We start from the raw sequence: 13,269 nt of genomic DNA on the forward strand, positions 1-13,269 counted from the left end.
CACTCCCTAACACCATACACAAAAATAAACTCAAAATGGATTAAAGACCTAAATGTAAGGCAAACCACTATAAAACTCTAGTGGAAAACATAGGCAGAACACTCCATGACAAATCACAGCAAGATCCTTTTTGACCCACCTCCTAGAGAAATGGGAATAAAAGCAAAAATAAACAAATAGGACCTAATGAAACTTAAAAGCTTTTGCACAGCAAAGGAAACCATAAACAAGACAAACAGATAACCCTCAGAATGGGAAAAAATATTTACAAACGAAGCAACTGACAAAGGATTAATCTCCAAAATATACAAGCAGCTCATGCATCTCAATATCAAAAAACAAACAACCCAATCCAAAAATGGGCAGAAGACCTAAATAGACATTTCTCCAAAGAAGATATACAGATTGCCAACAAACACATGAAAGGATGCTCAACATCACTAATTATTAGAGAAATGCAAATCAGAACTACAGTGAGGTATCACCTCACAGCAGTCAGAATGGCCATCATCAAAAAATCTACAAACGATAAATGCTGGAGAGGGTGTGGAGAAAAGGGAACCCTCTTGCACTGCTGGTGGGAATGTAAATTGATACAACCACTATGGAGAACAGTATGGAGGTTACTTAAAAACTAAGAATAGAACTACCATACAACCCAGCAATCCCACTACTGGTCGTATACCCTGAGAAAACCATAATTCAAAGAGTCATGTACCACAATGTTCATTGCAGCTCTATTTACAATAGCCAGGACACAGAAGCAACCTAAATGTCCATCGACAGATGAATGGATAAAGAAGATGTGGCAGATATATACAATGGAATATTACTCAGCCATAAAAAGAAACGAAATTGAGTTATTTGTAGTGAGGTCGATGGACCTAGAGACTGTCATACAGAGGGAAGTAAGTCACAAAGAGAAAAACAAAAACCGTGTGCTAACACATCTATATGGAATCTAAGAAAAAAAAAAAAAAGGTTCTGAAAAACCTAGGGGCAGGACAGGAATAAAGATATAGACATAGAGAATGGACTTGAGGACACGGGGAGGGGGAAGGGTAAGCTGGGACAAAGTGAGAGAGTGGCATGGACATAAATACACTACCAAATGTAATATAGCTAGTGGGAAGCAGCTGCATAGCACAGGGAGATCAGCTGGGTGCTTTGTGACCACCTAGAGGGGTGGGATAGGGAGGGTGGGAGGGAGATGCAAGAGGGAGGAGATATGGGGATATATGTATATGTATAGCTGATTCAGTGTTATACAGCAGAAACGAACACTCCATTGTAAAGCAATTATACTCCAATAAAGATGTTTAAAAAAAAAAAAAAAAAGACATACACAGCAATTTGTTAACAAGGTCTACTCTACTCCCTCTGGAACCAGGGCTCACACTGGGAATGTGGGGACCCTTCAAGACTGCCACTGCACCAGGGAGGCATTAGGACAAGAGCAAGTAAAAATGCCATAAAGCCTTCTCGCTGCTTTGAAGTCACCTGATTCTTGATTCAGCTCTCACTTAGTTGCTGCAAACCTCTGAGTGTTTTCCAGAGTTCAGGCAAATTTGGTTATGACAGTTTCTGCTTGATTTTTTATGTTTCTTTGGGGGCACAAGAGCTTGGAGCTCCCTACTGTATCATTTTTCTGACCTGAAATTTTAAACTGTGGAGCCAAATTTTAAAGGTTGGTAACCAAAGATACTAAGAATTTTAAAAATTTATATGCAGAGCAGGGTCTAGTTACTTTTTTATTACATACCATTGGAGTGCGATGTTTCACTTTGGTCTGGATAACACCATCTTTTTCGTACTGTATCATATCGTTAAGTGGATCCCAAGGTCGAGTACTACATAAATGAAAAAACACCACTTGTTTAATGACTAAGCAAAATGCTCAGAAACTTTTTAAAAAACTTTCTACTCTATGATTAGATTTTCATTGGTAATTATAAACTTAGCTGTAAGATTAAGATATGTCATATCTAATCTGATTCTCGGCTTATTTTATAGGCTAACTACTATCGTGGAGTCAAATTTATAATGAATGGAACATCAAGGGTAAAATCTCACACATACTGCTTAATTTAAAAACTATTCATACTAACAATAAAAAAAACTAGAAATGAAGGCAAAAAACTATGAGATACTGTTTGTAATATAATTTTTAATTACTTACTCTGCAAACTTGTAATGCCATTCTCCTGTGAGTGAGTCAAGTTCAAATAACTTGCAAGTCCACTCTTCATTTTTTGTTTTCCGATCTCTCGCAGCTTGTCTTTGAGCTTCTTCTAAAACATACTTTTCTTGAGTAGCTTCTGTTTGGTCTTTGGCATTTATGGCTCGAGTTACCCGCTGCCAGAGTCTAATACATGTGCAAAAATAATATTGAAAAAAACAACAGAAAATCAAATCTGCATAGAATAGGCTTGAGTCCCCTTGAGAGAAAATGATGCCATGTAAGCTTTTGACAAAGCTTATGCTCGGATGCTTAGAAACAAGTCAAGATATAAAAAGTGATGCCTTGAATAGAGTGAGACAGTGGAGACCAATTTATTTTCTTGGCCAGAGAAATTTATTACATGGGTTCTTAAACATATGGAAATGAATGGTTCTGATCCACAATGGTAGAAATGTAATGAAGGCTCAAGAATCTACATTTTTAACAAGCTCCCCAGATGATTCTTGTATCTACTGTTTAGGACCCACTGGCCTCAAAGATCCAGAAGTATACTGCCATGTTTCTCAACCTTGGGTGTAGGATTTGTCAGGGAATTAAAAAAAATCAGAATCTCCGGGAGTGGGCCCAAGTATGGCTTTTTTTTTTTTTTTATGTTTCCCAGGTGATTTTAATGTGCAGCCAGTGTTGAGAACCATTGATTTAGCAGAAAAAAATACTGAGGTAAAATCTTTTCCCCTACTAAAGTTTAGTTTTTTATTAGATACTTAAAAATATATCTGTATTCTACCTATCTGGGAAGATAGCATGTTGGGCTCAAAGAATAAAGGCTAGGGAATCAGATAGACTTGGGTTTAATCCTAGATCTGCCACTTCTTGGCTGGTGAACTTAAAGTTACTTATCTTGTCTAAGACTCATTTTCCTCATCTTTAAAATACATTAAATTATACCCACATCTCAAAAATTGTCATATGCCTTCGCAAAGTTTCACTCTGGATGGAGAGCATCATGTGGTTATAGCTGAAATAGAATTTTTAGAACTGGTGCGTACGTAATCTTCCATCTTTGAAAACCTCAATTTTGAGTACAGAAGGAAAGTGCACGTGGACTTGAATCCTCATGAGAAGAGAATGATATGCATGTGGAAACATGTAGTGAGAACTAAACTGCATAATGTGTATAAAGTACCTAGTAGAGTGTCTTTTACACAGCAGTCCCCTTCTCCTAACACAAGGAAAGAAATAGAAGAATACGATTGGGCAATATGTATACAATATTTTTGGTGTAAAAGTATAGGAGATCCAGGAAGAATTTCATGATTTAAGAACATAAATTATGGCCTTAATTAGTCCCCAACTAATATAAGTCCTCTAGAAGCCTGCACATCCAGTGGCGTGATTTTTGTATTTTAGAAAATAAAACAGAAGTAGATTTTGTACCACTTCGCCTAAAGTTCTACATGCCTAACCCAGGTTAGAAAACAGCTGCCAGATAAAAACCAAGAATCATTAGTCCCACCATTTTATGCAAACAAAAAAGTTTCTTCTTCTTCTTCTTTTTTTTTTTTTAAATAAGCCCTGGAGCAGATAAGAAGAGAAAGGAAAAAATAGGAAGTTTTAGTTTAGAGCTGCAGAAGAGCAGCATGATTTGTGTTATAACTATTTGACATTCACATACACCAAAACTTGTATCTTGTATCATCCCACAAATGCTGAACTATTTTGCTGAATTAAAACAGAGAAAAGTGACCATACTGTTGAGCGATTACAAAAAAATACTCTTTGATTTTCATGAAGTGAGCTGAAAAGTGGTATACTTACTTCTCTGATTCAAAATCTCCTTGCTCTTCAAATTTTACAGTGTGCCTTATTAATCTCCACTGCTTAATGTCTGGTGTTGGATTCCAGAAAACCTCTGAATTATCAGTCTTTTTGTCAGTAATAAAAACTTCACTATCCTATATTTAAGGAAATTAAAAATTAATGTAGAGAATTATCTTTATTTAAAAGGGAATTTTGTAGTTTAATAATATAATAATAATTTCTTCCTGACAATCCCACAGTGAAACACATTTTTAAAACAAATATAACTAGCACTTTTCTAAAAGCCCCAAATCTCTTCTCATTCTTATAAAAACATTAAGATTAAATATCTAATACTTTTCATTTAAAAACTTGGTTGACTGCACAGGAAGTTTGTGAGATTTCACAAGTTTCACTTAATAAACAAATTTTAGACAATTACATGCAAAGCCTCAACAGCTGTCTCTGAATTGTCAAAGTAGAGCATAGTGTTTGCTATAGCTACAATGAGATGCTGTAGACCATCTACGTATTCAAAATATGTAGAAAAACCTAAGAGCCTTTCTTAGCATTAAAAATCTTAGCACAATCTTATAAAATTTCATTTTTAAAAAAATAGTTTTATCTTTTTTTCCAAATGATATTCAGATAGAAGTAAATTTTAAAAATAACAGAGCATTGTAGCCTCTTAGTTGAGTCTCTAGGTCCGTCTTCATTTTCTCATCATATTTCTCATCATTTTCTGATTATAATGCAGAAAAAAGCATATACTGGTGTTTACAGTGAGAGTGCATTTGGCAGTAGCATGATATGATCCTTTTTATTAATATAATAAGCTCCTCTTAACAAAATTACATAAATGTGAATTTAGGTCAGCAGAGAAGTAAATAAAAGCCACTGCTCTCAAAAAACACTATCTTTTCCATGGTCCTCCAAAGGAAATATAACCCTAATTGGAAATGCCTCTTCTGGTGAGAGGCAGTATACTGTTGTGTGTAAAAGCACGGCATTGGAGCCAGAGTGCCTGGGCGGAAATCTTACTTCACTACTTTGAACAAATTATTTAAACTCTCTGTGCCTCAGTGTCCTCCTCTGTAAAATGGGGACAATAATAATACTCATCTCATAGGGTTATTATACTAAATATTAAATGAGTTAATATGAGTAACATTTTTAAACAATGCAGTACATAGTAAGTGATATATAAGTGTTAGCTACTTTTACTGATTTAAAGTTTTGGAAAGAGCAAATATTACATTAAACTAAATACTGCTGATACAGAGCAATACCAAAATATTTGTTAAATTGAAACTTATGTTGAATAAGTTATATTGAATGCTTTTAGAAATGGGATAAGTGAACTTATAAAATTTGATTTTTAATTTTTTTCCCATAGAATAGAATTCTTTTTGTAAAGCTACAATATAAAAATACTTACCCAATGTCCTTCCAAAGTAGCTAGGACTTCTTTTCCCAATTTTAGTTTCCCTGATATTTGATTAACACAGTCACTACTACCTAGAAATGGCTTTTAAAAGAAAAAATGTTGAAGAAACATTTTACTTTTAACTTATATTTACATATAATATAGACAAAAAAAATAACCAAAAATGTAACTGTATAGTTACAGTGCTGTTAAAGGCACAAATGGTGAAATGCTGACTCAAATTTTAGTCAGAAATGTTCAATAAAAAGAAATTTAAATTTGTTGCTGTGGAAAAAATAGATAAAAACAGACTAAGTGAAGCCCAAATAAACATATTAAGAAAGATCACACTGAAGTAACTGACTGGTGTCCTGTGCTCTCTCCTGATTCAAGACTGCACTCTATCAATGTTGCAATATTTTAAGCAGTAACAACTCAGTAAACATAAGGGACTTAACTCATCTATTGAACAGCAACCCCTCCTTTAAAAACAAAACAATAAAACAATACCCAATCAAAAAAAACTTCCGAAAATTAAATTAGAAGAAATATATTTTGAGTTACTATATTGCCTTACTGATGTTTCTCCTCACTGACAAAAGTTTGATGCTCCAATCTAATCTTTAAAGGTGTCATAAATTACTTAAGACCTCTTCAGTCATGATTTTCAAATATCATTATCACCATACAAGCAAAAAATCTGCTAAGAAGAAAAAAAAAATCAAAGGCATTGAATCAAATAATACTTAAAGAGATCCTTTTTATTAGAGCAAAGTTGCTGATTAGCTGGATATCAACATAGGAGCAATTTAGTCATAAGTATTAAATAATTCATAGAAATATTTTTATCTAAACGTAATGTACTATCCTACACCAACAATGACACTGTGAAAAGGTCTTAAATTTCCCTTTTACGCTGAGGCAGACAGAATTTTCCAAAGATGGCCTCAATTATAGCTACCCTTCCTCCTTCAGCCCACATGTTTTTCCTCAATGAGATCTTGTCACCCTCTCACTGAGAAGTGGGATCTACATCCCTCCCCTTTGAATTTAGGTGGGTTTGTAACTCTTCAACTAGTAGAGAATGGTGGAAATGATGTAATTTGATTTCTGAGTCTAGGTCATGGACAGCAATGCAGCTTCTGCCTTGCTCACAAGGACACTTGTCCTTGGAACCCTAAGCTGCCAAGTAAGAAGTCTGACTACCTTAAAGTTCCCATGATGTGAGGAAGACAAACCACATGAAAAAGTCATGTTTACAGGTGCTCAGATCTGCAGTCCTAGACTTTCAGTCATCCCAACATGTGGTGACTTACATGTCATCAGACATGTCATCAGTCATGTAAGTGATGACTTACATGTCATCAGACATATGACTTACATGTCATCAGTCATGTAATGTAAGTGATGACTTACATGTCATCAGACATATGATGACTTACATGTCATCAGACATATGATGACTTACATGTCATCAGTCATGTAATGTAAGTGATGACTTACATGTCATCAGACATGTAAGTGATGATCCTTCAGATGTTTCCAGGCCCCAACTGTTGAGTCTCTCATAGCCTGAAAGTCTTCCTAACTGTTGCCCCAGCCATTATGTAGCAGAGATAAGCCATCCCCAATATGCCCTGTCCAAATTCCTGGCCCACAGAACTCCTAAGGAACAGAACATAGCTGTTTCTAAGCTCGTGAGTTTTAGAGTAAATTGTTAGGCAGAAATAGTAAATAATAAAACTCTGTTAGTGTACACAGCATAGCTCAAGCTGATACATACTTTTCTTGGGGGGTACATACTGTTTGGTAGTCTATAAAGCAATGTTTCAATTTACTAAGAAATTTCCATTCATCCTCTTCTTAAATCTCCTATTATAGTGCCAACAGTTTTATTAATTAAAATTAAAAACAACAAATCATGGCTTTCTGTTGATTTGGATCTTCCAAGGCTGCCCTTTCATGAATTCTATGCTCTTATATTTAGTTTTTAATTAGAAACTAAATTGTGCTTTTTGTTCAATATACATTGTATAGCTCTTGTTTATGTTATGATACCTCCTATCATTCTCTACTAACCTTTAGTTTGAATTCAAGTATTGCACTGTATCCAGTTTTTTGACATGTAATATTGACTGTTCCACCAAGCTCCAGTGTCATTGTGCCATAAAGAATTCCTAAAGAAAAAAAACAATTTTGACAAAAGGTTAAAGAGAGAGAGAGAGAGACTGGCTAATAACAAGTAGAACTTTATAATCTAATCTTCTAGGAGAAACGAATAATTCAAGAGGATTCTGTCCTACTCAATAACAATCTATAATATACACATAAAGTTGGTTCTGTAGGATTTGAATAGATAACAGTTGATCCACATTCTTTCCAGTCTATATTTACAAATTAATATTCTCACTAAAATATATTAGTAATCCCAAAATCAATACCCACAGCATTTCTGCAGTCATTCGTGGACGTGTGCAGAGTTGTCCAATGTGCACACTGAAGCTGAAGTCAAACAAGGTGAGACTCTTGACTTCTGGCTTCATTACTCATATAGTAAACAAGTGTCTTTTCTGCAGTATATTTAGTGCCGCATTTTTGTGCTTTTTGTTGGTGATTTTACTATTTACAATGGCCCCCAAATAAGTGCTATCTGGTGTTCCTAAGCACAGAAGGTTGTGATGTACTTTATGGAGAAAATATGTATGTTAAAGCTTGGTTCAGGCATGAGTTACAGTGCTGTTGGCTGTTAGTTCAATGCTAATGAATCAAAAGTGTATATGTAATATGGTGTCTTTAAAAAGAAACAAAGTTATGCTTTGACTGGTTGAGGAAAATGCTGTGACAAGAGGCTCACAGGAACCTAACCATGTGTTTCCTCAAGGAGCAATAGTTTAGTATTCATTAATTCAGTGTCTGTGGTGACTTTATAGAACATAAGTACTACAAATAACAAGAATCAACTGTATAAGTAAGATAAATTTTAAAGTCTCCATATTTTGGTTCTTGACTAAAAACAGTTGGGGAAATTCTGAGTTTGACAAGTTAAACAGGCTTTGTGTGTGTGTGTGTGTGTGTGTGTGTGTGTGTATCTGTTCTTGGACTAAACTTTTTTTTCCCCAATGTTCATCATTCCCATAGTTTGTATATGTTTACTATGTATACATAGAAACCATATAAGCTCATTTTACACACAATCATACTATACATATCTTTCTCCAATTTGATTTTTAAACTCAACATTTTAGATAGGATTTTAAGTTTTTTCAAAATTTTTAATATAATTTTTAAAGGTTACTTTCCATTTACAGTTATTACAAAATCTTGGCTATATTCCCCGTGTTGTACAGTACATCCTTGAGCCTTGAGCCTATCTTACCAATAGTTTGTACCTCCTAGTCCTCCACACCTATAATGCACCCCCCTCCCCACTGGTAACCACTAGTGTGTTCTCTATATCTGTGAATCTGCTTCTTTTTTTGTTATATTCATTAGTTTGTTGTATTTTTTAGATTCCATGTATTGAATATAAATGATATCATACAGTATTTGTCTTTCTCTGACTTATTTCACTTAGCATAATGCCCTCCAAGCTGGACTAAACTCTTAAGGCAGCCTTTAATATGCAAATGCAAAATGTTAATTTTCAAGAGAGGAAAAGACTATGCAATGCTTCTCATATTTATTTGGCTATGGAATTCTTATTTTATAAAACAATTTGAGACTAGTGATTTGGAGAACACATCTTAGAAAATACACGAAGGTAGAAAATAATCATTTCCTCATTCACAAGGGGTTATGATCTCTCCTTTTTTCCGTGCAATAAAAACATTGCTATGAAAAAAATTTTTCCCTGTTGCTATTTGGGTATGGCATTAGGTGTCTCTCTACATGAAATATCATTTTATTTACTCTAAATTATTTAAAATTTAAAAATATACTTCTTATCAATTCATTTCATGATTTCAGATATTTCACTTCATGTCTATTTCAAGAACCACAAATGAAGCTCAAAGAATTACCTAGCCTGAGGCCACAAGTTGGCAGTCTTGCACAGTGGATGGGAGACAACAAGCCTAGAGTTTAGTCTCAGCATTCTTACTAACTAGCTGGTCTGGCTTTAGATAAGATTCTTAACCCTCTTGGTTTTTTCATCTGTGAAATGAGGTCATATTAAATAATTTCCATGTTTTCATGAAATCAGTTCCTAAAATATAGGATAATTACTCTAAAAAGTTATTTTTAAGAAATGGGTTGGAAAGGAGGATGAAGATAATGACCAAGCTGAGTGTTTAAGGTGATGCCATATAGCATAGCAGTGCAGATTGCAGAGCTGTGTGATCTCAGGCAAATTAACCTCTTTCTGCCTTATTTTCCTCGTTCATAAAACAGGGATAATATTACCTACTTTATAGGGCTGCTGGAATGATTAAATGAGTTTATAAATGTAAAGTGCACAGAATAGTTGGGTGCCTGGCCTGTTTTAAGTGATAGTTATTATTTAATACCTTTATCTGTGTACTAAATAATGGGGAAAAAGCATAATACGTTAATTTTTAACAAACTGCCAAACAAGGATGAGAAAAAATTTTAAAGAACTTGTTACAATGAAAAGCAGTACATTAAAATTTTTAAAAGGGGTGGTGGTGCAAGAAGATAAAAATCACTTTTGAGGATTCTGAAATAACGGGCAGTTTCATCAAATTTTACAACTTGCAGACAAGGAGAATGAAATTCCATTATTATAAATCAGACTCTTCCAAATAAAGTATGTGTCACAAAAAAATCCACTGTGGTGAATTAATTCATCATAGAAATATTCAGCAGATGATAACAATGATCTCAAGTATCTGTAAACCAAGGACACTTTCAAACAAAAGGCTGACTCCAGCAATCTCAAAACATAAATTACAGTCAAATACACTTACTTAAAAAAAAACCTAACTCAAGTATGGAAAATATTTACCTTTACAATGAGCATATGGCATTGTCATTACATAATCTTCGCCTCTATTCAAGAAAGTTAACCGTGCTTCTCCTTCTAATATTGCAGATAATGAGTTTCCTGAAATAAATAGTGTTTATTAAGTTTCACAAAAATAATCCAGCCAATTCAAAACAAACAAAACATATTTAGGACACCTATCAGATATCTACAGTGGAATGTCTTAAAAATGTCTCAGTCTCAATGTGTCCAAACATGTATTTGTTGTCTTATACCCAAAACATATTCGATCCATGTTCCTATTCTTACAAAATGAGTACTTTTAAAAGGTACTCATTATATGTTTGTTGTGTTATTTTACATGAGGCTCTTAAAAAAAATCTTAAACATGTAGAACATGCAGTAAAACACTGTTTCACTGTATAGCTTAATATGCCCTTTTTTGAATAAAAACATTATGTCTTATCTGTAAGACACATTACGTTGTTAAGTCCCAAGCTTTAAGTACGTATAATTGATATAATAATACTATGGCTAATTTAGAAAAAATTTAAAATATGCATAACCCACCAAAATGCAATTGATGATAAAATTTCATGGTATTTTCTTCTAGCTTTTCATATATATATATATATATATATATATATATAAATATATATATTTCCCCCATTGACAGTTTTATTGAAGTATAATTTACATACAGTAAGTGACCCATTTTAATGGTGCATTTTGATAGTCTTAGCAATTGTATCCAGTCATGTAACCTCCACCACCACAATCCTTGCTCCTTGGCAGTCAATTCTTTCCTCCAGCCCAAGGAAACCACTGGTCTGGTTTCTATCACTATAGTTTGGCCTATTTTAGAATTTTGTATAGATGGCATCATAGAATATGTAGTTTATTGTGTCTGACTTCTTTCATTTAGCAAAATATTTTTCAGATTCATCCATGTTATTGTATCATTTCATACCACTTTAACAATACTGAAAAATCTAATGTATGAACATAGTGTATCTCTCCATTTACTTGTCTTCTTTAATTTTCCTCAGCAATGTTTTGTAGTTCTCAGTCTACAGGTCTTATATATCTTTCATTAAATTTACTCTTAAATATTTTATTTTTAAGATACTATTGTAATCAGAGTTGTTTTTTAAATTTCATTCTGCAAGTGTTCATTTCTAGTATATAGAAATACAATTGACTTTTGTATTTTGATCATGTATCCTACAACCTTATGAAATTCACTCATTAGTTCTAGTAGTATGGTGGTATATTTTTGAGGATTTTCTATATAGATCAGGTATGTATGTGGTTTAACTTCTTCCTTTCTAATCTGTATGCTTGTCCTTTAACTTGCCTACTGCATTGGCTAGGACTTCTAACAGAATTTCATACAGAAGTGGTGAGAGTGAATATGCTTGCCTTGTACCTGATCTTAAGTAAAAATTATTCTATTTTCAACATAAGAGTATTAAGTTGGCTATTTATTTTTCATAGATACCTTTAATCTAGTCCTAGTTTGTTGAAAGCTTTTATCATGAATGGGTATTGAATGTTGTCAAATGCTTTTTCTGAACCTATTAAAATGATATGATTTTCCTTTATTCTATTAATATGAATTACACTGATTGATTTTCAGATGACATGCCAACCTTGTATTTGAGATACACCTCACTTGATCATGATATATTATCTTTTAAATATATTGATCATGACATATATCATTTTTAGATATCCAATTATGTGTGTGTATTACCGTTTATATATATTGATTTGTTACTAATTTGTTAAGGATTTTTGCAGGTATATTCAAGAAAGATATTGATCTACAGTTTTCTGATAATGTCTGGTTTGGGGATTAGTGTAATGCTGGCCTCATAAAACAGCTGAAAAGTGTTTCCTCCTCTTCTATCTTCTGTAAGAAGCTGTACAGAATTGGTATTATTTCTTCCTTAAATATTTACAAGAACTCAAAATATCTGGGCCTGGACTATATCATTTTTATAATTTTTTAAAAAATTAATTTATTTATTTTTGGCTGCATTAGGTCTTTGTTGCTGTGTGTGGGCTTCCTCTGGTTGCAGTGAGCGGGGACTACTCTTTGTTGCAGTGCGCCTGCTTCTCATCGCGGTGGCTTCTCTTGTTGCGGAGCACGGGCTCTAGGCATGCGGGCTTCAGTAGTTGTGGCATGCGGGCTCAGTAGTTGTGGCTCGCGGGCTCTAGAGCGCAGGCTCAGTAGTTGTGGTGCATGGGCTTAGTTGCTCTGCGGCATGTGGGATCCTCCCAGACCAGGGCTCGAACCCGTGTCCCCTGCATTGGCAGGCGGATTCTTAACCACTTGTGCCACCAGGGAAACCCTGGACTATATCTTTGAAGGAAGACTTAAAATTACTAATTCAATTTCTTTCACTGATTTAAGGCTATTATAATGTTACATTTCTTCTTGGGTCGGTTTTGGTAATTTGTGATTTTTAAGGGATTTGCCCGTTTCATCCAAGCTGTCAAATTTATTGTCATAAAATTATCCATAATTTTTCTTTATCATCCTTTCAGTGTTTGTAGGATCCGTAGTGATTCTGCTCATTTTATTCCTGATTTGTATTCTTTATTCTGATCAGTCTAAAATCAACTCTTGGGTTCCCTGATTTTCTCAATTGTTTGTCCACTTTCTACACTGATGTCTGCTCATTATTATTTCCTTCCTTCTACCTACTTGAAATTTAATTAGCTTCTTCTAACTTCATAGGGTAAAAAGTTAGATCACTGATTTGGTTCTTTCTTTTTTTCTAATTTAAAGTTATAAATCTCCCTCTAAGCACCACTTCTGCTGTATCCCACAAATTTTGATATGCTGTATTTTCATATCATCTAGTCTTAAATATTTTCTAATTTCTCTTGTGATTTCTTCTTTGGCCCATG

General features: G+C 34.0%; 1 protein-coding gene across 5 annotated transcripts in view; it reads right to left on the reverse strand.

The window, feature by feature from the left end:
* The window catches only part of OSBPL8 (oxysterol binding protein like 8), a 198,125-nt gene that overhangs the window by 20,256 nt on the left and 164,600 nt on the right, over positions 1-13,269 (reverse strand). For all 5 annotated transcript variants that reach the window (XM_059936549.1, XM_059936550.1, XM_059936553.1 and 2 more), the window contains 6 exons: positions 10,372-10,470; positions 7,488-7,585; positions 5,421-5,510; positions 4,001-4,137; positions 2,180-2,365; positions 1,763-1,850 (listed from right to left, as the gene is read on the reverse strand). In XM_059936549.1, coding sequence (XP_059792532.1) covers positions 1,763-1,850; positions 2,180-2,365; positions 4,001-4,137; positions 5,421-5,510; positions 7,488-7,585; positions 10,372-10,470 — 698 coding nt within the window. The remainder of the gene's footprint in view (positions 1-1,762; positions 1,851-2,179; positions 2,366-4,000; positions 4,138-5,420; positions 5,511-7,487; positions 7,586-10,371; positions 10,471-13,269) is intronic.

This window comes from Balaenoptera ricei, chromosome 10 (assembly GCF_028023285.1).
Source record: "Balaenoptera ricei isolate mBalRic1 chromosome 10, mBalRic1.hap2, whole genome shotgun sequence".
NCBI classification, from domain to species: Eukaryota; Metazoa; Chordata; class Mammalia; order Artiodactyla; family Balaenopteridae; genus Balaenoptera; species Balaenoptera ricei.